Here is a 25,906-nt window from a genome sequence, read left to right on the forward strand (position 1 = left end):
AACGCCAACATACACACAGAGCAGAGGTATTTTATTCCAAGTCATGTTTGCGCAAAGATGGGGGCTGGGTGGTAATCCACAAAGATAGCACACCTCATACCTAAACGGGTAAGCAATTCATACAGTTTAGTTTTACATGTTTAGTTTCCAAAGCTCTTCCCCAAAACTATTACTGGCAGTCGCTTATCGACCACAGTTTCTATCGGGCTAAGGTTTTCCCCGCTTCGAATTATAGGTACAGTGCTCTTTTATTCTACAGCGCAGGCTCAAGGAGAGTGGGGAGGGGGTAAGTCTTTTTGGTCTCTAACTGAGTCGGTGCTCCTAAGCTCCCCTTGCTGCCCTTACCTTTCCTGCAGTTACCAAAGACCTTTGCTGACTTCATGCCTATTAGCAATTATTCAACTTCCGGTGCCTCCTGGGGTAGCATGTTCCCTTCTCGTCAGTCTTTTAGTTCTTCTTCAGGGGCACAGTTGTTAGCAAGGCAAGTGTTGTTTATACAAAGGGTACCACAAAACCTTTGTGGACTTTTTAAGGTGGCTGAAGTGCATCGCTCCCACCGCCTCCTGTCCCCACGGGGGCCTGCACCGTCTCCTCGGGGCCAAGGTTTACTCGAGGTATGAAACTGCTACCAACCTTCCACAGTCATTTGTATTTATTGTGCAAGACAACACTGAAGCAGCTTCACACTGTTTGTCATGACAGTAGAGAGCAGCTGCTCAGGTTAACCAGCTTACGAGACCAGGAGGTGTTAGGCAGTGACCATGGGAGCAGTGGTAACTTGCAGCCACTTCAGCCACTGACAGCTGCAGGCAGAAGAGGGTCTGGATGTTACTTTTTGTTGGCTTTATCAGTGACCTCTCATGCCTGCATGCCGCAAGGCCTGAAAAAAGTCATCAAAAGGGACTGGAGCCTTCAGACTTGGAGAAATCCCGCTCCGAAGCAGCGGTACTCCCTTGGAAGCGGGAAATCGTTGTGTGCGTCTTCAGCACCACACCCAGAAGCATGCAAATTCCCATTCAAGTTTCCATCAGCACTTGGACACCATGGATCTTGGCACCGGAGTCCGCACAGAAGCACCTGTAGATCAGACACACCAACATAAAGTTAGTGTGAGATCAAAATGAAACCCAGCCTTTACTGATAAAAGGGGACCGAAATGTCTTTTAAGTAGGCATTCACATAAGTGGGGTCTTTTATTTTGAGAGCTACTGCTTTCTTGTTGTTAAGCTTTTAGCTTGATTGGCATTCAGACAGCTGCCAAGAACACTGGAAATTCACTATCAAATAACAGCGCGGGCAAGTTCATTAGGCTATCATCTTGACAGGCTTCTGTATTTATTACACTAATTATGTGGGTGTAGTAATTGTATTAGGAATATCTAGACGGTATTTCCCATCTGCAGCATCAGCACCAGGCATGGGGAAACCCACAGAAGGTTTCCCAGCTAACTCTAATCTGCACATTTTCCTTTAACATATCAAAAGTTTTCTCCTTCAGTAGCAAAACCTGTGACCTTCTCGCCCCCACCCCACCCCATACAGAGACTTAAATCCCGTAAACAGAGCAAGTACATGAACTTCCTACTTTGAAATCACTGTTAATTCATTTTATCCCATTTATGAAGGAAGCAAGGGACAAGGAGTGGGGAGAGAAATCTCAGTTCAGGGAGTGGCTGCAAGGCATGCTGCCTCTGAGAGCTATTCCTAGAGCGTTGCTTCTGATGGTCCAGCTTCACGCCAGCGCTGCGCCAGCAGTCCGAATCTAACCCCTTCCTATACATTTTTGACTGTTTGTTTATAGGCTCTCTCGCAGTCCTCTCAGTGTCACTGTGCTACTCCAGGATAAGAGGTTTGCCAAGAAAGGCCGATGGGAGCTTGCAGTGGAATACCAGGCTGCATACTGCACGCTGCCCGAAGCATTTTAAAGCAGAGGTCATCTTCCAGGCTTGTCGCAGTCATGGCTAGTGACTCTGGAAGCTTAGCCTGTCAGCATCAATGCCCGGGAGAGGCTATTGGCTGGGCATCGGATTTAAACTCTGTAAACCTCTGTCTGCGTAAAGTCTGCTTGTCAGTGAGGAGAGGAAGGTACTGACTTCTGTAGGCTTCAAGAGAGTTTATTTGGAAACGCACAAATCTTTCTATCTGCGAAAAGTTTCGTTATTGAATCACTGGTTTCGTTGGAGTGCTAGACACTTGAAAGGGAAGGGAATAAAAATGATTGGGGTTTGACAATTGCCAATGTGTGTCTCTGAGGACAGCTGTCTAACGGCTGGGTCTGTTAGCAGGAAGGGCTGGCTGTTGCTGCTGTAGGGGGATTTTACAGTGTTTCAGAGTGCAGACTCTTTGCCAACTACTTCAATATCTAGGCTTGCTTTGAGCTTCTGTCCCATCTTTGTCCCTGCCTGTGCTGCAAGAACAAGCATAAATGGAAGCCGGAAGCTGCATATTGGCCTTCTGTAGTTCTGCAGAGCTGCTATGGAAAGGCCAGATGTCTCCGTATTTCCAAAGCAAGGCCAATTATTGCACGAGACCTGAGAATGGCAAATAATGCGGTCAGCCAGGGAAGCCCATCGCTATTTCTGCAAGCTGACCGTCTCGCAGTGAGGGTCTTCCCACCTTCAGGGCTGGACTGAGCAGTGGCAGAACGGATTGCTGAGGGCACTAGGAAAACGCCTAGGGAAAGGACATCAGAAATTGGCAGCAACTAATCGGGAACACTGATTCCAAGCATAGTATTTATCTGAAAAACAACGAAGCAAATCCTGCAGGTCTAACTGGGGCGACTATGAATAAGTTACATCAGTCTGGTTTTGTATGACTCATTAATCATATTACAGTCATCACTGTGGTTATCTCAAAGTATTTTAATTTAATCAAAACGCAGTTAAAACTCATTTAAACTAATTTAGCCTCAATTGTACTGCCCCACCCCCACCCCCCGACTAATCTTTTCCAGGGTCATGTGAGGCGTTAGACACCAAAGTAGAGCCTTCTATAGAGACCTGGCTACGGATTTATGCATAACTTGATTTTGAGCATGCACAACTTGATTTTGAGCATGCACTTGCCAACACTTTGCTTTTTATCCTGGCTGCCAGATAGAAGAGGACAATATGCTATGCTCTGGGGCTTTTGTCACAGTGTTCATAACTCATACAGGCCACCGGCGGTGGACTAATGGAGCTGCCGCAGTACGTGGCTTTCCTAGCACGTGTGTAACCTGGCAGCTGAGAGTGTGAGCCCTCTGGATTCATCAGGAATTCACTTGTACGTGTAGCTACTCTGCCCACGTAAAGCCAAATGTAAAACATTACTAATTCCTAGGCCACAGAGACCACAGAAGCATTGCAGTTTGCAGGGACATGGGTAGCTTCTAGTTGAAACTCCTACGTGGAGTGGGGCCAGGAATGAATTCAAACCCCGGTGCTCAGAGCTTTATCCAGCCAGACTTTGAAAACCTCCAAGGACGGAGATCCCACAGCCTCTCTGACTTCTCCTACAGGGAAGACATGGCTGAGGCCTCCGGGACTGGTGTGAAACACCGACGCTGAGCACAGGACAAGAGATGGGGGGATGGAATGGGCAGTGGCGTTTGGTAACCCAGGCGTGGGGCGAGCACCTGTGGGTGAGGATGGCCTATCGTGACATCCCCCAGCGATGGACGGCGGTGCCCCCGAGTGATGGGTTCTGAGGTCACTGAGGAGTGGACTGTGATGTCCCCGAGCGATGGATTGTTACCACGCGTCCCTCCCTGCTTGAATTCGGGCCCCGAGCCTCAGCCAGCCGGCTCGTGCCCACACTCCAGCTGAGCGGGTTCGCGAGGCCTGGAGTGTCGAGCGAGGCTTTCGTTGAGCGAGTGCTGGTGTTGGGCTCAGGCAGTTGTTTTTTGCAGCTCTCCGTGCCCAACCTCAGAGCCGTTCAAGGATTTTCCCCGGCCCTGCCAGGTTCAGGCAGCCGGGGCACCCAGGAGGAACGCTCGCAGCAGCAGAGGTGAGCTGGGAGGGGAAACCTCAGCCTGGAGTGGGGAGCTGGGAGGGTTTCCTTCTTGAGGGACCGGGGCACTTCTTCCACCCCTCCGCGAGTCAGCCAATGACCCTGGCCTCTCTTCCTTCTCTAGCGTGACACCCGCTGCTGCAGCGCCGGTGACAGGGAGCAGCTCAACGTCCCCAGCTCCCCGCAGCCCACCGCAGCACGTGGGGACCATGGCCGCGGAGCTGGACAACCGCTGTCCCATCTGCCTGGACAGCTGGGAGGAGGCCAGCTACGTGATGCCGTGCCTCCACCAATTCTGCTATGCATGCATCCTGCGGTGGGCTGAGAGCAAGCCCGAGTGCCCCCTCTGCAAGAGGAACGTCACCTCCATCTTGCACTCGGTGCAGGCGGACGACAACTTCAAGGAGCACGTTGTCGCACCACCTCCAGTGCCATCAGTTGCCGTCCACCTGGCAGGAGGTGCTCCTGGCCATCCAGCCGCCCACAACCAGCCATCAGCTGCACAGCCGCTGCCCATGGCTCCTGTGGGCAGCCTCCATCCCCACGTCTGGGCATCCCTCTTCCAAGAGGACCCAGCTCTGCTCCGGCCTGTGATGCTCTGGCTGCGACAGGAGCTGTGGCTCTTCTTCGAGGGTGACCGCTGGGAAACAGCTGCAGCGCGGAGGCTCGTCCTGTCCAGCCTGCACCTCTTCGGCCTGGATGAGGAAACCCTGTTCCAGCTGCTGCAGGGTGCCCTGGGCGAGTACGCGAGGACCTTTGTGCGCCAGCTGATCGACACCATCGTGGAGCGGTGCGGCGGGGAGGCACGACGCCGGGTGGGCCTGGAGGACGCCCGTGCTGCTGAGGAGCGGGAGGGCAGCCCTGCGGCTGCCCCCGGCCCCGCTGCCTCCCAAAGGGGGTCTCCTGCCCCCAGCCCAGCCCCCTCCAGCAGCCGTGGCACAGCCGAGGCAGAAGAGCTCCCCAGCACCTCATCATCGGCTGCCCTTCGTGGGGGTCCTGGCAGCCCTCCCTCTGCCCCTGTTCCCACCCACAGGGAGCACGACGAGCCACAGGAGGACGCCGAGGAGGCTGTGCCCGGGCCCTCCGCTCCCAGCCAGGGCAGCGAACTCTCCCCTGGGGGACCCCGGAGAGCCCCAAAGAGGAGGGCTGGCAGCCCTCGGGCCTCCTCACCTCCGAACAAGAGGCCACCCCACCGGCCACAGTAGGAGGGTGCCCCAGGAGCTGGCGAAACCAGCGACGGGCCAGCGGCTGGGGCACCCACCAGCCTCCCAAAGGGACCCGGAGACGGTCATTAGTAGCCTAGCGCTAATGATCAAATTGTACAATAAACGTATGAAAAGTACAGAAGTAGTCTTGCTCTTTCTAACAATGTCGTTGGCGTTGCTATCCCCGCCCGTGTTGCTTTCTCACGTGGCCACAAATAGCTACCGAGAGGACTCGCTCCATACTTTCCCCAGGGGCAGAAGCGAGGAGGACTGTCCTGGAGCTCCTCACACCATCCTCTCGCCTGTTTTTAAAGATGGGGTGCAACATTTGGCGCTCTCTAGTCTTTGGTGCCTCCCCCAAGCTCCACGACCTTTCAGAGACGACAGAGAGCGGCCTCACAGCGACACCAGCCAGCCCTCTCAACACCCTCAGACAAATCCCACCAGGGTCGATTGACGTGTATGGGACAAGATTTCTCAGCAGACCCCCGAGCTGAACGTCCTCTTGCTACTGGAATTCCTCTGCTCCTGGAGCCCCGGCCTCTAGGCTAAAATGCCTGGCAAGAGTGTCAGGGAAGACCAAGATGAAGGCGGCACCGAGTACCTCGGCTTTGCCTGCCTTTGCTGTTCCTGTATCGCTCAATCTGCCTGGCAAGCAGGCACACGCGTTCCTTGCCTGATTTACTATTTACGTAGCAGCAGACCTGCTGCTCTATTCAGGAATATGTGTGCCCATGCTCGCGGATTAGTGGGCAATGGGGCTGGCAAGGGATATCAGAAGCAACGTACCTAACGCGTGTTGCTATTTTTCTTTCACAAGTGGTAAATGAGCGGCCCGTGTTCCATCGCTATACTTATCGCATCCTGCATGTCCCACTGATGGTATTACTCCTTTCTTCACAATCAAGAGGGTTAGTTTGGATCCCAACACCTGGCCAAGTGTCATTTATGCTAGCAGACTGACTCTTACACAGGCATCCCTGTCACAGAGCTTTAGCTACAGGACCCAATCGTCGAACCCTGTCATCGTCAGTAGAGCAACTGAATATCAGAGTGCACTTCCATTCAGGGGGCTGGGCGATTTTTTTTCTTTTTTAGGGGTCTCCAAGTTAGGCATCGAGTATTACCCGTCATGTGATTCCATCTACCCTCTTCACGCGTGGGCCATAATGGTTTAAGATGCAATCCCCAAGGATACAAATGGCAATTCCCGGTCTTACTTTGTTCTATTGCCTTTGCCAGGAGAGAATAATTGTTTCCTCTCTGATAACTGAGGACATGAGTAACGTCTCCTGGACAGGTCTCGATGCGCCAATTATCGACAGCGTGTGGATTATTGTGCATAAGGTTTTGAAACGTGGGGGGCCACTTTCCTAATCCCAAGACTACCAAAACAAATATTATTGTTTATTAATATTTATTAATATTCCCCAATTTAAAGGGTTGTCTGCCGACTCAGGTGGAGGGAGACAAGCGGTTGCGCTGCTAACATTCTGGATTCGCCCAAAGGACGGGATAAGCTGTAAAACCAAATTCTCTTGACCTAGAGCTAGGACCAAATGGGATATTATAATAAGCGGGTTCTTCGTTCTCTCAAAGTTCAACCGCCTCTGATTAGCCAAAGTTTGAGTTTCCCAGCCTGTGTGGCTGTCCGCTTTTCTTGATCGGGTTCTGGTGCTCTTTTCACTTGCCTGCAATGAATCCAGGAGTCAATTCCTTCTACTTTGACTGCAGCATAGGTTTTCAGTAACACGGCGTAAGGTCCTTTCCACCTTTCCTTTAGAGGTTCATCTTTCCAGGTCTGTACGTAAACAATGTCCCCTGCTTGGAATGGGTGAACTGGTGTATCCAACGGGAGAGAGACCTTCCGATTTAGATACCTGTGCAGTGAAGATAAAGTCTGAGAAAGAGAAAGCAAATGCGCTTTAACGTCAGCCTGCCCTTTTACATGCATTCGATCTCCCGTGACGTTAAGAAGCTTCCTGGGATCTGCTATCCCATACACAATCTCAAAAGGACTTACTTTCTCTTCAACCCCAGGAGTTATTTGAATTCGTACAAGAGCTATAGGTAAAATTTCTGCCCATTTAAGGTGCGTTTCTTAACAGAGTTTAGCAAGTTGTCTTTTAAGAGTTTTGATTCATTCTTTCTACCTTTCCACTTGATTGTGGCCTCCAAGGGGTGTGTAATTCCCACGTAATCTGTAAACATTGAGAAATCCCTTGCACTGCTTCTGCAATAAAATGAGGCCCATTGTCAGAGGAGATTCCCTCTGGAATACCGAATCGGGGTATTATTTCCTTCAGTAAGATTCTAATTACCTCTCTGGCTTTGTGGGTGTGGCAAGGGAAAGCCTCTGGCCAACAAGAAAAGGTATCTACCAGTACCAATAAATACTTATAGTTAGGTGACACCTAGGTAGCTCTGAAAAATCTATTTGCCAGTATTCCCCAGGAGTTCTTCCTTGTTTCACAATTCCTCCTATAACCTTTTTCCCAATTTTTGGATTAGGAGCACAGCAGATGGTACACTTCTTTACTACCATGTGGGCTACCCTTTGCATTTTTGGCCCCCCAAAATTTCCTTCTGCAGTTATTGTCAATGCGTCTGCTCCTGTACGAGTCTCCTGAGGTAATCTCGTGAGCAAAGTTTCCATCATTCTTTCAGGAATCAGTAGTTGCTTGACCGGTGTTATCCACCAACCTTGTTCATTTTTGGAGCAGTCTATTTGTTTGGCTAATTGATCTTCCCTCTCAGTATATTTCGGTGGTGGTAATTCTAAATGAGGCCCTGGAGTTAAAGCTCCTTCAAGTTTTGGCTCCTTTAGAGCCGCCTGTTGAGCCAGACAACCAGCCTTCTGCCTTCCTTTTATAATTCCACTATTTCCTTTTTGGTGCGCTTTACGATGCATTATTGCAACCTTCTCTGGTAGGAGAACCGCTGGCAGCAGTCTCATAACTGCAGTCCCATATTTTATTGGAGTTCCTTGTGAGTTTAACCGTCCCCTTCCCTTCCAAACTGCCCCATGGCGGTGTACCACCCCAAATGCATATTTAGAATCCATATATATATATATATATATATATATAAAAAAACCCTCTCTTTCCGTGGCTAAACGTCAGCTTTCCAGAGCTCGCGTCAATGCTATTAATTCAGCCTTTTGAGCGGATGTGTTGCTAGGCAGTGCCTTAGGCTCGAACGGTTGGGCGTTTGTTACCACTGCATAGCCAGCTCCTCGTTTTCCTTCCAGCATATAGCTGCTGCCATCAGTGAAGAGCTCTACTTCTGCATCAGGCAGGGGTTCATCCTGCAGGTCTGGTCTGCTGGAAGGCTTGCAGCCTTGCTGGCCCTCGCTTCTCCTTCTCTTCTAATTCCTCTCGATTATTACAAAACTTATATGCAATTGACAATAGCTGTGAGATTGTCATGCCACCCGCCCCGCCCCCTCTACCTTCTGTAATTTTTTTCTGATCTCCGTAGCTGCTTGACCAATAAACAACATGTTAGACAACTTCAAATTGCTAGCATCTTCTGGGTCTAGATCTGTCCGCTTCTGAGCCACTTCACACAATCTCTCGTAAGAGGATGACGGGGATTCCTTATCCCCTTGCCGTACCTCATACAGCTTAGATCAATTTTTATGTTTTGGAACCCCGTGCTGAATCCCATGTAAAATTAATTTTTGGTACTCCCTTTGCCCTCTGTAATCCTCCACACGTACTCGGATCGGATCTGCATTAGGCAGCCCCTCCTCTCCCCAGCTCAGTTCCTCTTTAGCCCTTTCCAAAACCGTTCTCCTTTCTTCGGTAGTAAACAAAAATTCTAGGAGAGCCTGCGCATCTCCCCAGTTAGGGTGACGAGTTATCACTACACGCTTAACAGTACTATATGTTCCCTCTGGGTTATTTCGGCAAGACCCGACTGCCTGCTTCCAGTTTAACAGGTCAGCAGTAGGGAATGGTACGTGCACATACACCGGTGTTCCCTCAGGCCCAACGGCCTCTCTAAGGGGAGCCAGAACTACAGGTCTCTGTCCCCTCGTTCTGCTAGATACGGGGCTCACAATCTCATCTCCCTCATCACTTGAACCGTCTGTTTCTGGCTGTTTTGGGGCTGGGGGGGGACACCAACAACTGCGTCTCAACTTCTCAACATTTTCCAAGTGGCTTTTTCCCGTGTTGCAACCAATACAACAAGAAACCTCCTGTCTGTTCTTTCCCTCATCCAATGCATGTGTTCCAATTTGATGTTTACCATCTACCAGCCCGCATTTCTTCCCAATTCATTTATACAAATATGTTTATACAAAGGATATCCCAATTACTTCTTAATGCAAAGAACATATCCACAGATGGTATTTCATCCCACTTTTCAGTTCTCCAACAAAACAACATTAATTGCAATACAGTATTGTATTTCAAAGATCCATTTGCAGGCCACTTTTCGTCCCCTTCCAAGTGATATGGTGGCCACCACCAGTTACAGTAAGCTCTCAATTTATCTTTCTTTAGGGGATCCCCTCCACACTTTTTCCAATTTTTCAGGATGCATCCTAAGGGAGAACAAAGGGGAGTCTCCCGAGAGTAGCACTGCCCATTGCCGTACCGATTCTCATCCAGCGCTCCATACACCAGAACGAGGGACATCTCCCTTTGTTACAAAAACAACGTGTAGGAACGAAAATTATCCTCCTGCTCTGTATCTTTCCTGATGCGCCTTACGCAGAGGCCAGACGGGACAAAATGTCCCCCAAATGCTTGCTACTCCCCAAAAGGCTTTTCCCTTTTCCCTTATTTATCGCTCAGAAAATACCTCTTTTCCAACAGCGTTGCACCACTGTGTTGCTTACTGCCCGACCGCAGGAGAGGAGCTGATGGAGTCCCCAATCAACAGGTCGGTGTGCGCTGGAGTCCACTCGGTTCTCTTCTCCCCGCCAGGTGCGGCAAGACGAACCAGACAAGGCTGTCAGCGCCGTCCCATCTGGGTTGCCAAGACCGCTGTCCAAAGGTGGGGCCGTTCACCCGGTGTGCCAAACGCCAACATACACACAGAGCAGAGGTATTTTATTCCAAGTCATGTTTGCGCAAAGATGGGGGCTGGGTGGTAATCCACAAAGATAGCACACCTCATACCTAAACGGGTAAGCAATTCATACAGTTTAGTTTTACATGTTTAGTTTCCAAAGCTCTTCCCCAAAACTATTACTGGCAGTCGCTTATCGACCACAGTTTCTATCGGGCTAAGGTTTTCCCCGCTTCGAATTATAGGTACAGTGCTCTTTTATTCTACAGCGCAGGCTCAAGGAGAGTGGGGAGGGGGTAAGTCTTTTTGGTCTCTAACTGAGTCGGTGCTCCTAAGCTCCCCTTGCTGCCCTTACCTTTCCTGCAGTTACCAAAGACCTTTGCTGACTTCATGCCTATTAGCAATTATTCAACTTCCGGTGCCTCCTGGGGTAGCATGTTCCCTTCTCGTCAGTCTTTTAGTTCTTCTTCAGGGGCACAGTTGTTAGCAAGGCAAGTGTTGTTTATACAAAGGGTACCACAAAACCTTTGTGGACTTTTTAAGGTGGCTGAAGTGCATCGCTCCCACCGCCTCCTGTCCCCACGGGGGCCTGCACCGTCTCCTCGGGGCCAAGGTTTACTCGAGGTATGAAACTGCTACCAACCTTCCACAGTCATTTGTATTTATTGTGCAAGACAACACTGAAGCAGCTTCACACTGTTTGTCATGACAGTAGAGAGCAGCTGCTCAGGTTAACCAGCTTACGAGACCAGGAGGTGTTAGGCAGTGACCATGGGAGCAGTGGTAACTTGCAGCCACTTCAGCCACTGACAGCTGCAGGCAGAAGAGGGTCTGGATGTTACTTTTTGTTGGCTTTATCAGTGACCTCTCATGCCTGCATGCCGCAAGGCCTGAAAAAAGTCATCAAAAGGGACTGGAGCCTTCAGACTTGGAGAAATCCCGCTCCGAAGCAGCGGTACTCCCTTGGAAGCGGGAAATCGTTGTGTGCGTCTTCAGCACCACACCCAGAAGCATGCAAATTCCCATTCAAGTTTCCATCAGCACTTGGACACCATGGATCTTGGCACCGGAGTCCGCACAGAAGCACCTGTAGATCAGACACACCAACATAAAGTTAGTGTGAGATCAAAATGAAACCCAGCCTTTACTGATAAAAGGGGACCGAAATGTCTTTTAAGTAGGCATTCACATAAGTGGGGTCTTTTATTTTGAGAGCTACTGCTTTCTTGTTGTTAAGCTTTTAGCTTGATTGGCATTCAGACAGCTGCCAAGAACACTGGAAATTCACTATCAAATAACAGCGCGGGCAAGTTCATTAGGCTATCATCTTGACAGGCTTCTGTATTTATTACACTAATTATGTGGGTGTAGTAATTGTATTAGGAATATCTAGATGGTATTTCCCATCTGCAGCATCAGCACCAGGCATGGGGAAACCCACAGAAGGTTTCCCAGCTAACTCTAATCTGCACATTTTCCTTTAACATATCAAAAGTTTTCTCCTTCAGTAGCAAAACCTGTGACCTTCTCGCCCCCACCCCACCCCATACAGAGACTTAAATCCCGTAAACAGAGCAAGTACATGAACTTCCTACTTTGAAATCACTGTTAATTCATTTTATCCCATTTATGAAGGAAGCAAGGGACAAGGAGTGGGGAGAGGAATCTCAGTTCAGGGAGTGGCTGCAAGGCATGCTGCCTCTGAGAGCTATTCCTAGAGCGTTGCTTCTGATGGTCCAGCTTCACGCCAGCGCTGCGCCAGCAGTCCGAATCTAACCCCTTCCTATACATTTTTGACTGTTTGTTTATAGGCTCTCTCGCAGTCCTCTCAGTGTCACTGTGCTACTCCAGGATAAGAGGTTTGCCAAGAAAGGCCGATGGGAGCTTGCAGTGGAATACCAGGCTGCATACTGCACGCTGCCCGAAGCATTTTAAAGCAGAGGTCATCTTCCAGGCTTGTCGCAGTCATGGCTAGTGACTCTGGAAGCTTAGCCTGTCAGCATCAATGCCCGGGAGAGGCTATTGGCTGGGCATCGGATTTAAACTCTGTAAACCTCTGTCTGCGTAAAGTCTGCTTGTCAGTGAGGAGAGGAAGGTACTGACTTCTGTAGGCTTCAAGAGAGTTTATTTGGAAACGCACAAATCTTTCTATCTGCGAAAAGTTTCGTTATTGAATCACTGGTTTCGTTGGAGTGCTAGACACTTGAAAGGGAAGGGAATAAAAATGATTGGGGTTTGACAATTGCCAATGTGTGTCTCTGAGGACAGCTGTCTAACGGCTGGGTCTGTTAGCAGGAAGGGCTGGCTGTTGCTGCTGTAGGGGGATTTTACAGTGTTTCAGAGTGCAGACTCTTTGCCAACTACTTCAATATCTAGGCTTGCTTTGAGCTTCTGTCCCATCTTTGTCCCTGCCTGTGCTGCAAGAACAAGCATAAATGGAAGCCGGAAGCTGCATATTGGCCTTCTGTAGTTCTGCAGAGCTGCTATGGAAAGGCCAGATGTCTCCGTATTTCCAAAGCAAGGCCAATTATTGCACGAGACCTGAGAATGGCAAATAATGCGGTCAGCCAGGGAAGCCCATCGCTATTTCTGCAAGCTGACCGTCTCGCAGTGAGGGTCTTCCCACCTTCAGGGCTGGACTGAGCAGTGGCAGAACGGATTGCTGAGGGCACTAGGAAAACGCCTAGGGAAAGGACATCAGAAATTGGCAGCAACTAATCGGGAACACTGATTCCAAGCATAGTATTTATCTGAAAAACAACGAAGCAAATCCTGCAGGTCTAACTGGGGCGACTATGAATAAGTTACATCAGTCTGGTTTTGTATGACTCATTAATCATATTACAGTCATCACTGTGGTTATCTCAAAGTATTTTAATTTAATCAAAACGCAGTTAAAACTCATTTAAACTAATTTAGCCTCAATTGTACTGCCCCACCCCCACCCCCCGACTAATCTTTTCCAGGGTCATGTGAGGCGTTAGACACCAAAGTAGAGCCTTCTATAGAGACCTGGCTACGGATTTATGCATAACTTGATTTTGAGCATGCACAACTTGATTTTGAGCATGCACTTGCCAACACTTTGCTTTTTATCCTGGCTGCCAGATAGAAGAGGACAATATGCTATGCTCTGGGGCTTTTGTCACAGTGTTCATAACTCATACAGGCCACCGGCGGTGGACTAATGGAGCTGCCGCAGTACGTGGCTTTCCTAGCACGTGTGTAACCTGGCAGCTGAGAGTGTGAGCCCTCTGGATTCATCAGGAATTCACTTGTACGTGTAGCTACTCTGCCCACGTAAAGCCAAATGTAAAACATTACTAATTCCTAGGCCACAGAGACCACAGAAGCATTGCAGTTTGCAGGGACATGGGTAGCTTCTAGTTGAAACTCCTACGTGGAGTGGGGCCAGGAATGAATTCAAACCCCGGTGCTCAGAGCTTTATCCAGCCAGACTTTGAAAACCTCCAAGGACGGAGATCCCACAGCCTCTCTGACTTCTCCTACAGGGAAGACATGGCTGAGGCCTCCGGGACTGGTGTGAAACACCGACGCTGAGCACAGGACAAGAGATGGGGGGATGGAATGGGCAGTGGCGTTTGGTAACCCAGGCGTGGGGCGAGCACCTGTGGGTGAGGATGGCCTATCGTGACATCCCCCAGCGATGGACGGCGGTGCCCCCGAGTGATGGGTTCTGAGGTCACTGAGGAGTGGACTGTGATGTCCCCGAGCGATGGATTGTTACCACGCGTCCCTCCCTGCTTGAATTCGGGCCCCGAGCCTCAGCCAGCCGGCTCGTGCCCACACTCCAGCTGAGCGGGTTCGCGAGGCCTGGAGTGTCGAGCGAGGCTTTCGTTGAGCGAGTGCTGGTGTTGGGCTCAGGCAGTTGTTTTTTGCAGCTCTCCGTGCCCAACCTCAGAGCCGTTCAAGGATTTTCCCCGGCCCTGCCAGGTTCAGGCAGCCGGGGCACCCAGGAGGAACGCTCGCAGCAGCAGAGGTGAGCTGGGAGGGGAAACCTCAGCCTGGAGTGGGGAGCTGGGAGGGTTTCCTTCTTGAGGGACCGGGGCACTTCTTCCACCCCTCCGCGAGTCAGCCAATGACCCTGGCCTCTCTTCCTTCTCTAGCGTGACACCCGCTGCTGCAGCGCCGGTGACAGGGAGCAGCTCAACGTCCCCAGCTCCCCGCAGCCCACCGCAGCACGTGGGGACCATGGCCGCGGAGCTGGACAACCGCTGTCCCATCTGCCTGGACAGCTGGGAGGAGGCCAGCTACGTGATGCCGTGCCTCCACCAATTCTGCTACGCATGCATCCTGCGGTGGGCTGAGAGCAAGCCCGAGTGCCCCCTCTGCAAGAGGAACGTCACCTCCATCTTGCACTCGGTGCAGGCGGACGACAACTTCAAGGAGCACGTTGTCGCACCACCTCCAGTGCCATCAGTTGCCATCCACCTGGCAGGAGGTGCTCCTGGCCATCCAGCCGCCCACAACCAGCCATCAGCTGCACAGCCGCTGCCCATGGCTCCTGTGGGCAGCCTCCATCCCCACGTCTGGGCATCCCTCTTCCAAGAGGACCCAGCTCTGCTCCGGCCTGTGATGCTCTGGCTGCGACAGGAGCTGTGGCTCTTCTTCGAGGGTGACCGCTGGGAAACAGCTGCAGCGCGGAGGCTCGTCCTGTCCAGCCTGCACCTCTTCGGCCTGGATGAGGAAACCCTGTTCCAGCTGCTGCAGGGTGCCCTGGGCGAGTACGCGAGGACCTTTGTGCGCCAGCTGATCGACACCATCGTGGAGCGGTGCGGCGGGGAGGCACGACGCCGGGTGGGCCTGGAGGACGCCCGTGCTGCTGAGGAGCGGGAGGGCAGCCCTGCGGCTGCCCCCGGCCCCGCTGCCTCCCAAAGGGGGTCTCCTGCCCCCAGCCCAGCCCCCTCCAGCAGCCGTGGCACAGCCGAGGCAGAAGAGCTCCCCAGCACCTCATCATCGGCTGCCCTTCGTGGGGGTCCTGGCAGCCCTCCCTCTGCCCCTGTTCCCACCCACAGGGAGCACGACGAGCCACAGGAGGACGCCGAGGAGGCTGTGCCCGGGCCCTCCGCTCCCAGCCAGGGCAGCGAACTCTCCCCTGGGGGACCCCAGAGAGCCCCAAAGAGGAGGGCTGGCAGCCCTCGGGCCTCCTCACCTCCGAACAAGAGGCCACCCCACCGGCCACAGTAGGAGGGTGCCCCAGGAGCTGGCGAAACCAGCGACGGGCCAGCGGCTGGGGCACCCACCAGCCTCCCAAAGGGACCCGGAGACGGTCATTAGTAGCCTAGCGCTAATGATCAAATTGTACAATAAACGTATGAAAAGTACAGAAGTAGTCTTGCTCTTTCTAACAATGTCGTTGGCGTTGCTATCCCCGCCCGTGTTGCTTTCTCACGTGGCCACAAATAGCTACCGAGAGGACTCGCTCCATACTTTCCCCAGGGGCAGAAGCGAGGAGGACTGTCCTGGAGCTCCTCACACCATCCTCTCGCCTGTTTTTAAAGATGGGGTGCAACATTTGGCGCTCTCTAGTCTTTGGTGCCTCCCCCAAGCTCCACGACCTTTCAGAGACGACAGAGAGCGGCCTCACAGCGACACCAGCCAGCCCTCTCAACACCCTCAGACAAATCCCACCAGGGTCGATTGACGTGTATGGGACAAGATTTCTCAGCAGACCCCCGAGCTGAACGTCCTCTTGCTACTGGAATTCCTCTGCTCCTGGAGCCCCGGCCTCTAGGCTAAAATGCCTGGCAAGAGTGTCAGGGAAGACCAAGATGAAGGCGGCACCGAGTACCTCGGCTTTGCCTGCCTTTGCTGTTCCTGTATCGCTCAATCTGCCTGGCAAGCAGGCACACGCGTTCCTTGCCTGATTTACTATTTACGTAGCAGCAGAAGCCCTTCTTGTTCCTTCTTATATGACTTGCCAGCACCTCTTTCTTCCAGCTGCTCTGTTGGAAATTCATCGCCTGTGGCAACACGCAGCCAGCACACACATATAGAGCGGCACCGCTACTCCTAGTGGAAGTTCCAGGAGCCGTAAGCTTCAGGGCTTCATCTTGTAGTCAGTCCAACTCGTCATTAACCTCTGCCGCTCATTTGACAGCCACTTCCGAAAGACTGACCCCCAATCAAGGCAGCCGAGTACAAGTGTTAAACTTTGTGCTCCTCCATTCCATCATGTTTCTATTGAGGTCTACTCAAAATCATCAAATTTTTACCAAATTAATAAAAGGACTACGAAGAGATGCATCCCAAGACTAACTCCGAAAGACCTTCACTACCAGCCTACTTCCAGTTGAACTGCTTCTCTTGTTGAGAAGAAACTCTGAGCAGAGGGAGTTTGTAATCTGCCTTCTAACTCTCTACCAGTCTCCATCTCTCCTGTAAGAGACTAACAGGTTTCTCCCAGGCTTTGGGAAAAGTCATCGTTTAGACAAGGACGAAAGCTTTCAGTCCAAAGGGATTTGCTCTCCTCCTCCTCCTCCCTGAGGGAGGACATGCTCATCTAAACACTTCTGGTTAGAATTTAGGCTTAATATTCCCCAGTTCTCCCTCCCACTGCCCTTGAAAACATATTTACCACACAGTATACCGCCATACAGGCCCTGCTCAAAATCAGGTGAGGACGATGCAGTTGTGTCCGACAATAAACCAGCTAAGGAAGCAACAAACTGACCAGGGCAACAGGTTTTACCACCCTCAATCAAACTCCATGATCAGCAACAGATTAATGGCATATATTGTGCCTCCTGTTGAAATGTCCAGGGGATAACAAACTACTTAGGAGCTAAGTAAACGCTTTACAGTAGCCTTCCTGATGACAACACATTTGCTTCCAGCTACTTCCTTCTACAAATAAGAGAAGCAGATTTTGCTGCTACAAACCTATATTTACAGTCATCTCTTACACCGCCTTCCTAAACAGGACACTTGTATTTAGTTGGGAGACCACCTCAACGGTTGCATGAACAGAGTACTGCCCTAAGGCATAACAGATACAGTAAGGGAGAACCGCCACAGGACAGGAAGAGTCTTGTGAATCCAGTCGGGTTTACAAGGTTAGTGAGTGACTGGAAAAAAACCCACATTTGTACTCAACTCAACGTAGGATTTAAAATTATTCCAATATTTAAAAACAGCCTCACATGCAGTATAAAGCATTCATAAGCTTCTGTATTTCCTATTTGCATTTACTGTGCTGAAGCTTGCTTGCATACGAACACAGAAGCAGCCTGGTCTGGAAGATAAATAGTCTGGAATTGGCAAGGTACAAATCCAAGTTAAGCTCTGACATTTACCTCCTGAGCAATTACCTCTGCCTTTCTAATCTCCTCTCCAAAACTGAGCTCATCCACACCCAGGTGAAGTTCATCAGGCTAGTAGTTGCTGTTACACATTGCCCCAGAGAGCAACAGAACTAAGTTCTGATCTCAAAGTTGGCCTCTATACACTTCTACCCTGCATTTCAAATTTGATCCAAGCCCAGAGGAGACACTAGGGCTCGTTTCCTGATGCTAAACGGTGACTAGAAGAGCTGCATACATGCAGGTTTGTACTAATACGTGAACACACAGATTTCAACACAAAGCAGAGCTTTAAGCAACAGGGAAAAAAAAAAGCTCAGCTGTCTGCACCTTTCAAAAAAAGCAGAAAGATGTGGCTATTGACAGCTCTGAGTGCTCCCTATGAACCCACAAGGGCTTGTTTTAGGGACAAAGTTTACATTCTCTGAGTGGTGACTCTTGCATGGTCACCATGATTAGCATAAACAACCCTCCAGTACCTTTAAGCAGACAATCTTTACAACAAGGATAGTCTCCACAAGCTGGTCTACGCGGGTAAAAGCAATATAGTGGTTTGAGTATGAACAAAATTGACAAGACGTTTTAAGTCATTACAGTAAGACACCTAAAAAAAGACAACTTTCCCGATACTGCATACTGATAAACTTATGTTGGAGGGGTAAACCAAGTTTTATTTAGATATGCATTAATGGCCTTCATACAGATAACCAAATAAAAACCAAGTTAGAAATACAAGGCGTGAAGCTCAGACATTCAAGTTGGGGGGGTCGGGGGGTGTGGAGATAAGGATTTCAGCCCCAGTTCTGTTCCTTTCTCTGAGCTTAACATGCCTCTGATACAAAAACACAGGGAATGACAGAGACAGGGAGAACTACAGTCAGTTAGCCTTTAGACCACACTCCAACTCAGGACGCTTACAGCAGTCACAAGCCCTTCCCTCTGCTTTTCACGTTCATTTGGTACTCCCTGCAGGGCAGCCTGCAGAGGAGAGCCGCTGAGGCTTCCCGTCTGGCCTTTACAGGGCCTACTAGGTAAGACATGCTGCACTTCACCACACCCTGTAAAATCAAAAGTGATTTGTTCCAGTGAGTCCGCTCCGCCCAAGTATCCTGTCTGGAACAGTGACCAAAGATACAAACCTTGCTGGGAGAAGACATTGGCAGCCATATCCTTCAGTCCCGTAAATTTACGTAGCCCTATAAATTTCCCTTTGGGAGAGTATTTTCCTATGTTTCAGAAATACAATGAAAATACTTTCAAACAGTTCGCCGGTAAACATGCCCTTGTATGCTCAAGGGCAGTACTGAGACTGTAGACAGTTGCACGGTCATCTGCTCATATTATTCTTTAATTAACACGGACTCTCCACTCCCAGTTAAGTTCCAAAGGCAACACCTTCCAGCCTGTTGTTATCCGTATCAAGGGCAGGTATCTTTGCCTACCAATCATACCTGCAAAACAGACTTTAAATATCAGAGACAATTATGCACAGAGCCATCCATAAGTGCGTACCACCTGCCTATTTGGCTTCACGGTTTAGCGGCCACCTTGGGAACGGCGGTCCAAGAAAGTTTGGATTGTTGAGAAATACAGCACAGGATATTGACAAATTATTAAAAGCACCAAGGTAACTTTTGCTTGCAGACAGCTAAACTGGGTAAGAATATTCCAAATAAAACAGTTGTAAAATTACGGTCATAGAGCCAACGCCTTTGAAAAATGGGTAACATGCAAAAACATATTCTAAGATGAATAAAATCAGCGCTGTAGTCATAACTTACGCTACAAATTATATTGCAACACTCACTAGAATTTAAGGAAAATGCTCCTGAGTACGTGAAAGCCTAGCCTGCTTCAGCCAAGAATTAGAACAACTTCCCTTGCTTGAAAATTCTAACTCTCGCCAGGAAACAGGGAAAAAGACTAGCCACCAAAGAAAAGCACTAGCAAAAAGACCCAGAGAGTTAATAAAATAAACATCAATTATCAGAGAACCTAACTTGAAAATGCTGCAGTCTGCAAAAAAAAAAAAAGTATAAAAATGATGAAGAAAAACACAAATGCTCCCTGGCACTCTTATTCTGCTAGTCTCCGAAGCTACCATTTCTGCAGAGTCATCTGTCAAACCTCAAGCAGCAAGTACAAGCCCTCCAGATTCACACCTCCTCTGACTGTGCAAGTACATACCAATTAAATCCTAGGAGATGCAAGAGCAACGTAACAGTCCTCTACAAGAGGAGAAAGACACCTGCTGTAAAATCAAAGAAGAATCGGAGAAAAACATCAGGACTTGAGACAGAAAGGTATCTTCAATACCTAGAAGGGTATTTCTGGATTTTGAACAGGATCATGAGAGCATTTTTTCCTCCAACCACTAAGATTATAAACTCTCGGGGAAGTATAAAAACAATCCTCTGACTGGCAACTGCTGCAGGATGAACTTACGCTGAAACACAGGTAGGAAGGAGGCCGTCAGAATAAGTTCATACTTCCTCACAGGTGACAAGCCTCCAAGTCAGATTTTACCATTTCACCCGGCAATATTCTCTGCCTCTTGCAGAACTGTTTCGAAAGTTAATTCTTCACGTAAGTACAATAAACTACAAATTCAGCAAAGCCACCATGACCAAAACTAAATCTATTACAGTCTTCTTACATCACCAAAAAAAAAAAAAACCAAAAAAAAAACCCCACACTTTCTTATGAGATAAATGTTCTACTACTTACAATTCATTCACTTATATATTGAATCACGTTAACCCTTATTCTTCACTAATGCTGCTACATCAGGAGGTGGTTTTCCAACACAAGCCCACTGGTTACCAGGACAGCTCCAAGAAACACGATTGATACCTTTTAAAACAACCCATTATTTGTTTCCACACATCTTTCCTAGCCCCAGACAGAACAAGAATTGAGGCAAAGGATGCTTTAAAATTACACAGGCTTTCAATATTCACCTCCTTTTTTTATCAGCTGCTTTAGTATAGCTCTCAATATATACAAACCCAATAGATACAAACAGAGGTAACTAATAATATTTTGTGGGTTCACAAATAGTGCTCGCTTTCATAGGCGTTCACAAATCACACTCTATTCATTCAGACGACAGGCTGCACTAATTTATCACTGCGCTCTCCGGAGAGAATTAAAGCAGCTTGTCATTTCCTCGCAGGCACCCCCCACGTACATACTAAAAAGTACCACCTCGTTGTTGTTACAAAGCCAAAAGGTTTTTTACACCCCCTACAAACCAGAAAACACAAATTCCTTGCTGTGACGTTGTCTTTTGAAAAATAATGAGCATACTATCTCTTTTCCCCTGCAGTATACCTCTTTCACCTGCAAAAACGAAATGCATGCCAAACCTCACTTTTTCCTTATCACATACCCTTTGCATCCTGCTTCAGTTTTGCTGCAGCACACTCCGCACGCAGGTAACATAGCTTCTGTTAGCATCTAGCCTCAATTTCTAGACTTAAAAACCAGGAGCTGCCAGCACCAAAGGGGCATAACACGAGCATCCAAAAATCCCCATACGCACCTTCAACAATAAAGCAGAAACGTACTAAGGATGCACCAGAACATACACAAGCCCAAACTTCCACAACTCGGTGCCCTGCTGACACGGTGTTAAACAAGCAGGCATATCCTGGGTGTTCAAACACTGTGGCGGAACAGTGAAATGTGAAAGCCCGTACCATGTGACACAGAGACCGCGGCCAAAAGACTACTGACATCCTGAAGATTCCTTGCACTTCTCTGCATTTCAACAACTGGCTTTCCAGGTTAACAGCACAGGGAAGCTCAGGAAGAAACAGGACAGACTTACTTTCAACTGGTATTTCACTTTCAAAGAAAGTCAAGAATGTCTGTCGAGGGTTTTTAAAAGCCTGCTTCATGTCTCCACAGTGATAACTACAACGGAAGCACAAGTTTTAGAAGCCTACCATGCCATCGCCCTCACCTCAGACAAGAGGTGCGGGCTACGCAGGTCTGCATCAGACAGAGCTCGTTATTCGCTCCTAACACAACGCTTAATGTGCCCACTCTCTCACAGACAGCCAACAAACACAAGCAGCAGCTTCTGTAGATAAACGCACGCTTTCATTTGTCCTGGTTAAGCCTGGATGCTCAAGTACTGAACTTCCCCCGCTCAGAACACCACAATGATTGCAACGGGTAAATCCACCTTGTTCCTGCAGAGCACGAAGAGTCCAACGCTGATTCCCATGCCCTCCAGAGGTTTTCCCGCCAAAGCCTAACAAAACCAGCCCTGCCTGCAAAAACCTCTCCATTTCATAACTTCTCCGTTTCTCAGATAAGAGGGCCTGAGGCTCAGTCTCCTCCGCTTTTTTGGTCAGTCAAAACATTTGACAGTCTTCACCTAGCCCTTGCACAAATAAGAACATGCCGTGCTTCAAGCCTAGTTTTTGTTCAGTCAAAATACTCCGTTGGCCAATACTCTAAAACACAACTAAATCAAAACTCAAGCCACATCGTTAATAGCATGTTTTGAACTTTAAAAATTCAACCATCTGATTAAGCAGGAAAAAAACAACACTTCCTTGTGTCAGAGCTGCAACAAGCCTAACTGGTTACTATGAAATGCGTTGCTTCCAATTCTCCCTGGAAGGTTAGTCTACATATTCCGTACTAGTTTTAACGACAGCTTTCGACTACAAGCGTAAACTGTTGCTAGAATACTACCTTGCGCTGTAACATCAAGTCTCTTCAGGTTAACTTGGTATTGAGAAGAAGGGGAGAAATTGCTAGAGCCAGAAACCAATTTTAGAGCCACGAGTTTCCTGGGCCTATCACCACTAGGCGATTTTTGGCCTTGTCGCAGCACAGGGCACAGCTCCAAGTAAACAAGCGCACCTCTAGCAGAGAAACACGCGCATACAGTTCAAAGACTAAGAGTAATGTTTCCTGAGCTCCCCAAAACAAACGCATTTGTTTCAAGGCCTTGGAAAATTCACCTAAGAAACCAGTGCACTCTGACACAATGGGTATTTCTAAAATTCAGACGGAGAGCGTTCAAACACATACTTGGGAAACACTTGCTTAACAGATTCCCTTTCAAAGCATTTTTCCAGTTTTAACCGCTTTGGGTTCTAGCTGAAGGCTCAGGAGTATTCTTCTCTTCACCAAGTTCTACAATTCACAAACTTTCAACCAGAATTTCTTTGCAATTTTCTAAGAAGTAGAGCAAGGAGACGCTAACACTTTTTTCACCTCTGCAGCTAACAAGATCAAGGCTTCACCCTGCTCACTTTAAAACAAAGCTCTCCTCAAATCCTAGCCACGCTTCCTCTACCTTTCCACCCATTCCTAGCCAAAACCTGAAGTCCTAGGCTCATGAGAAGCATTCTTGTTTCAGCTGCTGAGCTACTGTAGCAACTGCAGTTAGAAACAGAGGGTGCAGTCTCCCTTCCCATAACCCAACCCCTAGCTAATGCATTTTGCCCTCTCATAAGCTGGTGAGGGGTTTCGACTGGCACCATTCCTTCGGTCCTCTCCTTGGTTTTACTTCCCCTGGGAAGGTCCTGACCTTCCTGAACACAGAGCACAGGAGAAGAGATGAAAAGAGAGCTCTTCTCAGTAACGGGTAAAGACTGACGTTTTAAATCCTTGAGGGTTTCTAGCATGTGCTTCAGCCAGACGTTTGCCATCTCCCTCTGCCGCGCTGCTCAACGAAACGAACCCTTAGTCCCACTCCAACCGCCGCCCCTCACTTTTCTTAGGGTGGAAGTGGGAGAGGGTAAAGGAACACACTTTCTAAGAGCCGATACAACGTTCCAGAGCGTCACTGCCCAGATGCCACCCGAAAGGCTGCCGCAGACACACCTTCATACACCAACCTTCCCAAATCTTTCAAGAGGCGGCCGCAAGGATGTCTGGCCTCGGCCGTCAGAGGCAACCGTCCGTGCTCAGGCAAGTGACAAGGCAACTTCCAACCCTGCAGACTCACTCGGGGCCCTTCCTCGCATCTCAGAACGCTCTCTTTCCCCGAGGATTTTTCAGCACTCCCACCTGCTGACAGAAAACACTCGCCTGCAACCACAACGCGTCCTCTCCCCCCTCCCAGTCTTAGAAGGGGAGAGTCCCTGCCACCCGCCAGTGAGGGAGACTAACTCTGTTACAAACCTCGCCAACGCCCGCTCTGCAGGAGACACACCAACGTTCGCCCTACTACGGTGGTTAGCGGAATCTCACACGCGCTCCCCCACCTCCTAAGCGCAGACGCATCCCCGCAGCTCACGCTGTAGGCAAAACAATCGAGCCTCCCCGCAATCCCCCACCTTCAATCAAACACAGCACACGCTTGCCTAAGCGCACAGGGATGCATTTAAGAGGAAGCGCTCACGAGCTCCTCTCCAGTACGCGCCTCTGCAGAGAAGAGCCCTACAACTCTCCTGACATTTCCTCTCCAGGCGGGAATCCGCGGAGAGCAAGCACCACATTTTCCTTCTGCTGCACTACCCACCCTCCCCCCAGCAAGAGGTCACTACCCACCCCCCGTACTCCCGGTAGGAAACAGCAGAGCTTACTACTTTGCCCCATTACCCACTAACCCACGGGCGTGGTGGGCACGTCTATTCCCGAAAGGGAAAACTTTCGCTTCCTGTAGTCGCTCTCGCTCCTCTCCGCCGGCGTACAACGTGAGCCGTTCTCCCCTCCACTTCCCGAGGAAAGTCCATCCGCTGGGCGACTGGCCACAACAGCCCCTTTCCCTCCAGCTAGGAAAGTCACGCTGCTCTGCAGACCCCTCTGCACCCCGAGGAAAAGGGGTCACCCCACGACGGCCCGCTCGCTTCCCGGAAAGGGGCCCGCATCACCCCCGCCCCCCGCCGAAGCGCCCCGCTCCTCTCCCCCACGCTGGAGCTCACCCTCCCCCCGCACCCCCAAACTCCTCCCGGGCCGTCACCGCGCCCGCTTCCACCGACCCCTCCCCCCGCAGAGGGCTCCGTCCTCCCCCGCTCCCCACTCGCCCCCCGCCCCGGGGAAAGCCCCCCCCCACCTCTCCCCACGGCCGCGGCCCGGGCCGCGCTCTCCTCTCCTCCGGGAAGGGGGAGCGCGGCCCGAGCCCGGGAGGGGACGGAGCGCGGCCCTCCCACCGCCTCCCGCCCCCGCGCGGGCCCGCACCGTCTCCTCGGGGTCGATGTCGATCCGGAAGGTCTGCTGCTGCAGCGTTTTCAGCGTGATCTGCATGGCGGCGGCGGCGGCGGCGGCTGGAGGCCGCCCGTCGCGGTCCTCTCCCCGCGTCCGCCGCAGCGCAGCGGGACAGGCGGAGAGGAGGAGCGGGAGGAAAAAGAGGAGGAGAGCGAGCGCGGAGCAACGGCTCGGCCTCTGCCGCGGGGCGCCAGTCACACTCGCGGCGCGAGGCGGAGTGCGGGCGGCGCTCAGCCCCCACGCCTCAGGCGACGGCGGGGGGAGGGAAGAGCGACGGCACGGGGCGGGGGGGCGGCGGCGGCTGCGCGCCGCCGCTCGGCGGGAGGGAGCGGGGCAGGCGGCGTGCGCCTGCGCGGGCTGGCCGCTCGCCGCTCCTCGCCCGCCGAGAGCCGGCGAGGGGAGCGGGGAGAGGAGCGGGCGCGCATGCGCGGTGCCCCCGACGGGGTGGCGCCCACGGGCGGGCCCGCCTGCCGCCGCCTCGCGCCGCCCCGGCCGCCTGGCGCCACCTGAGGCGCCCGCAATGCGCCGGCGCGGCTGAGCCGCGCAGCGGGCGCCGGGCGCACTGCGCAGGCGCGGGGGGCGCCCGAGGAGGCGCGGGCGGGGGCGTGCCTGCGAGGGTCCGAGGGGGCGGGGAGACGAGGCGGTCGCGCGCGTGTGCACACCGCTCACCGTGGGGGTTGCAGGTTACTCGTACGTGCGTGCGTGCGTGCGTGCGCGCCTCGCGCGCCCCGCGCGCACGCACGCACGCACGCACGCGTTGGTAGGGGCAGGGGGGCCCGAAGGCTGCAGCCCTCTGCAGGGTGGCTGTGGGTGGCGGAGGGTCGTTGAGGCCGGCCGGCCCGCCCGCCGTCCGTCCGTCCCTCCGACGGCTCTGCGGTGGCTGGCAGCTGGGGTTGCTCGGCATCTCCTCGCTGGCACGCGTACTGCGAGGCGGCTGTGCCGCTGAGCCGGCCAGCTCCTTGCCTCAGCAGGCCGAAGGGCACGGGTTGCTCCGTCGGCCTGCGTGTGCACAGCGGGTAATAACAACGCTGCCTTCCCAGTCTCGCCCCACCGCACCGCTGTAAGGCAGCGGGCCCGTTCAGCGTTCACGCAGTGCCTCAGCGGCGCTGAGCGGTGCGCAGATACCTCGGCCGACGCGGCAGGAAAGAAGCTCGCCTGTCACCACAGCGAATCTCCAGTTCGGCATGG

At 51.2% G+C, this 25,906-nt stretch overlaps 1 protein-coding gene across 1 annotated transcript; it reads right to left on the reverse strand.

Moving 5' to 3' along the window:
• LOC142027143 (uncharacterized) lies at positions 1 to 25,622 on the reverse strand. The gene is made up of 8 exons (XM_075020827.1): positions 25,473 to 25,622; positions 24,692 to 25,327; positions 24,121 to 24,316; positions 10,576 to 11,307; positions 10,011 to 10,330; positions 6,890 to 7,078; positions 346 to 1,077; positions 1 to 100 (listed from the first exon to the last, which is right to left on the reverse strand). Exons 1-4 carry the CDS (start codon positions 25,620 to 25,622, stop codon positions 11,258 to 11,260), a joined length of 1,032 nt encoding a protein of 343 aa, XP_074876928.1. The 3' UTR covers positions 1 to 100; positions 346 to 1,077; positions 6,890 to 7,078; positions 10,011 to 10,330; positions 10,576 to 11,257.
• Positions 25,623 to 25,906: the final 284 nt, after the last annotated feature.

The sequence above is a fragment of the Buteo buteo genome, chromosome Z (assembly GCF_964188355.1).
Source record: "Buteo buteo chromosome Z, bButBut1.hap1.1, whole genome shotgun sequence".
In the NCBI taxonomy this organism is placed as follows: domain Eukaryota; kingdom Metazoa; phylum Chordata; class Aves; order Accipitriformes; family Accipitridae; genus Buteo; species Buteo buteo.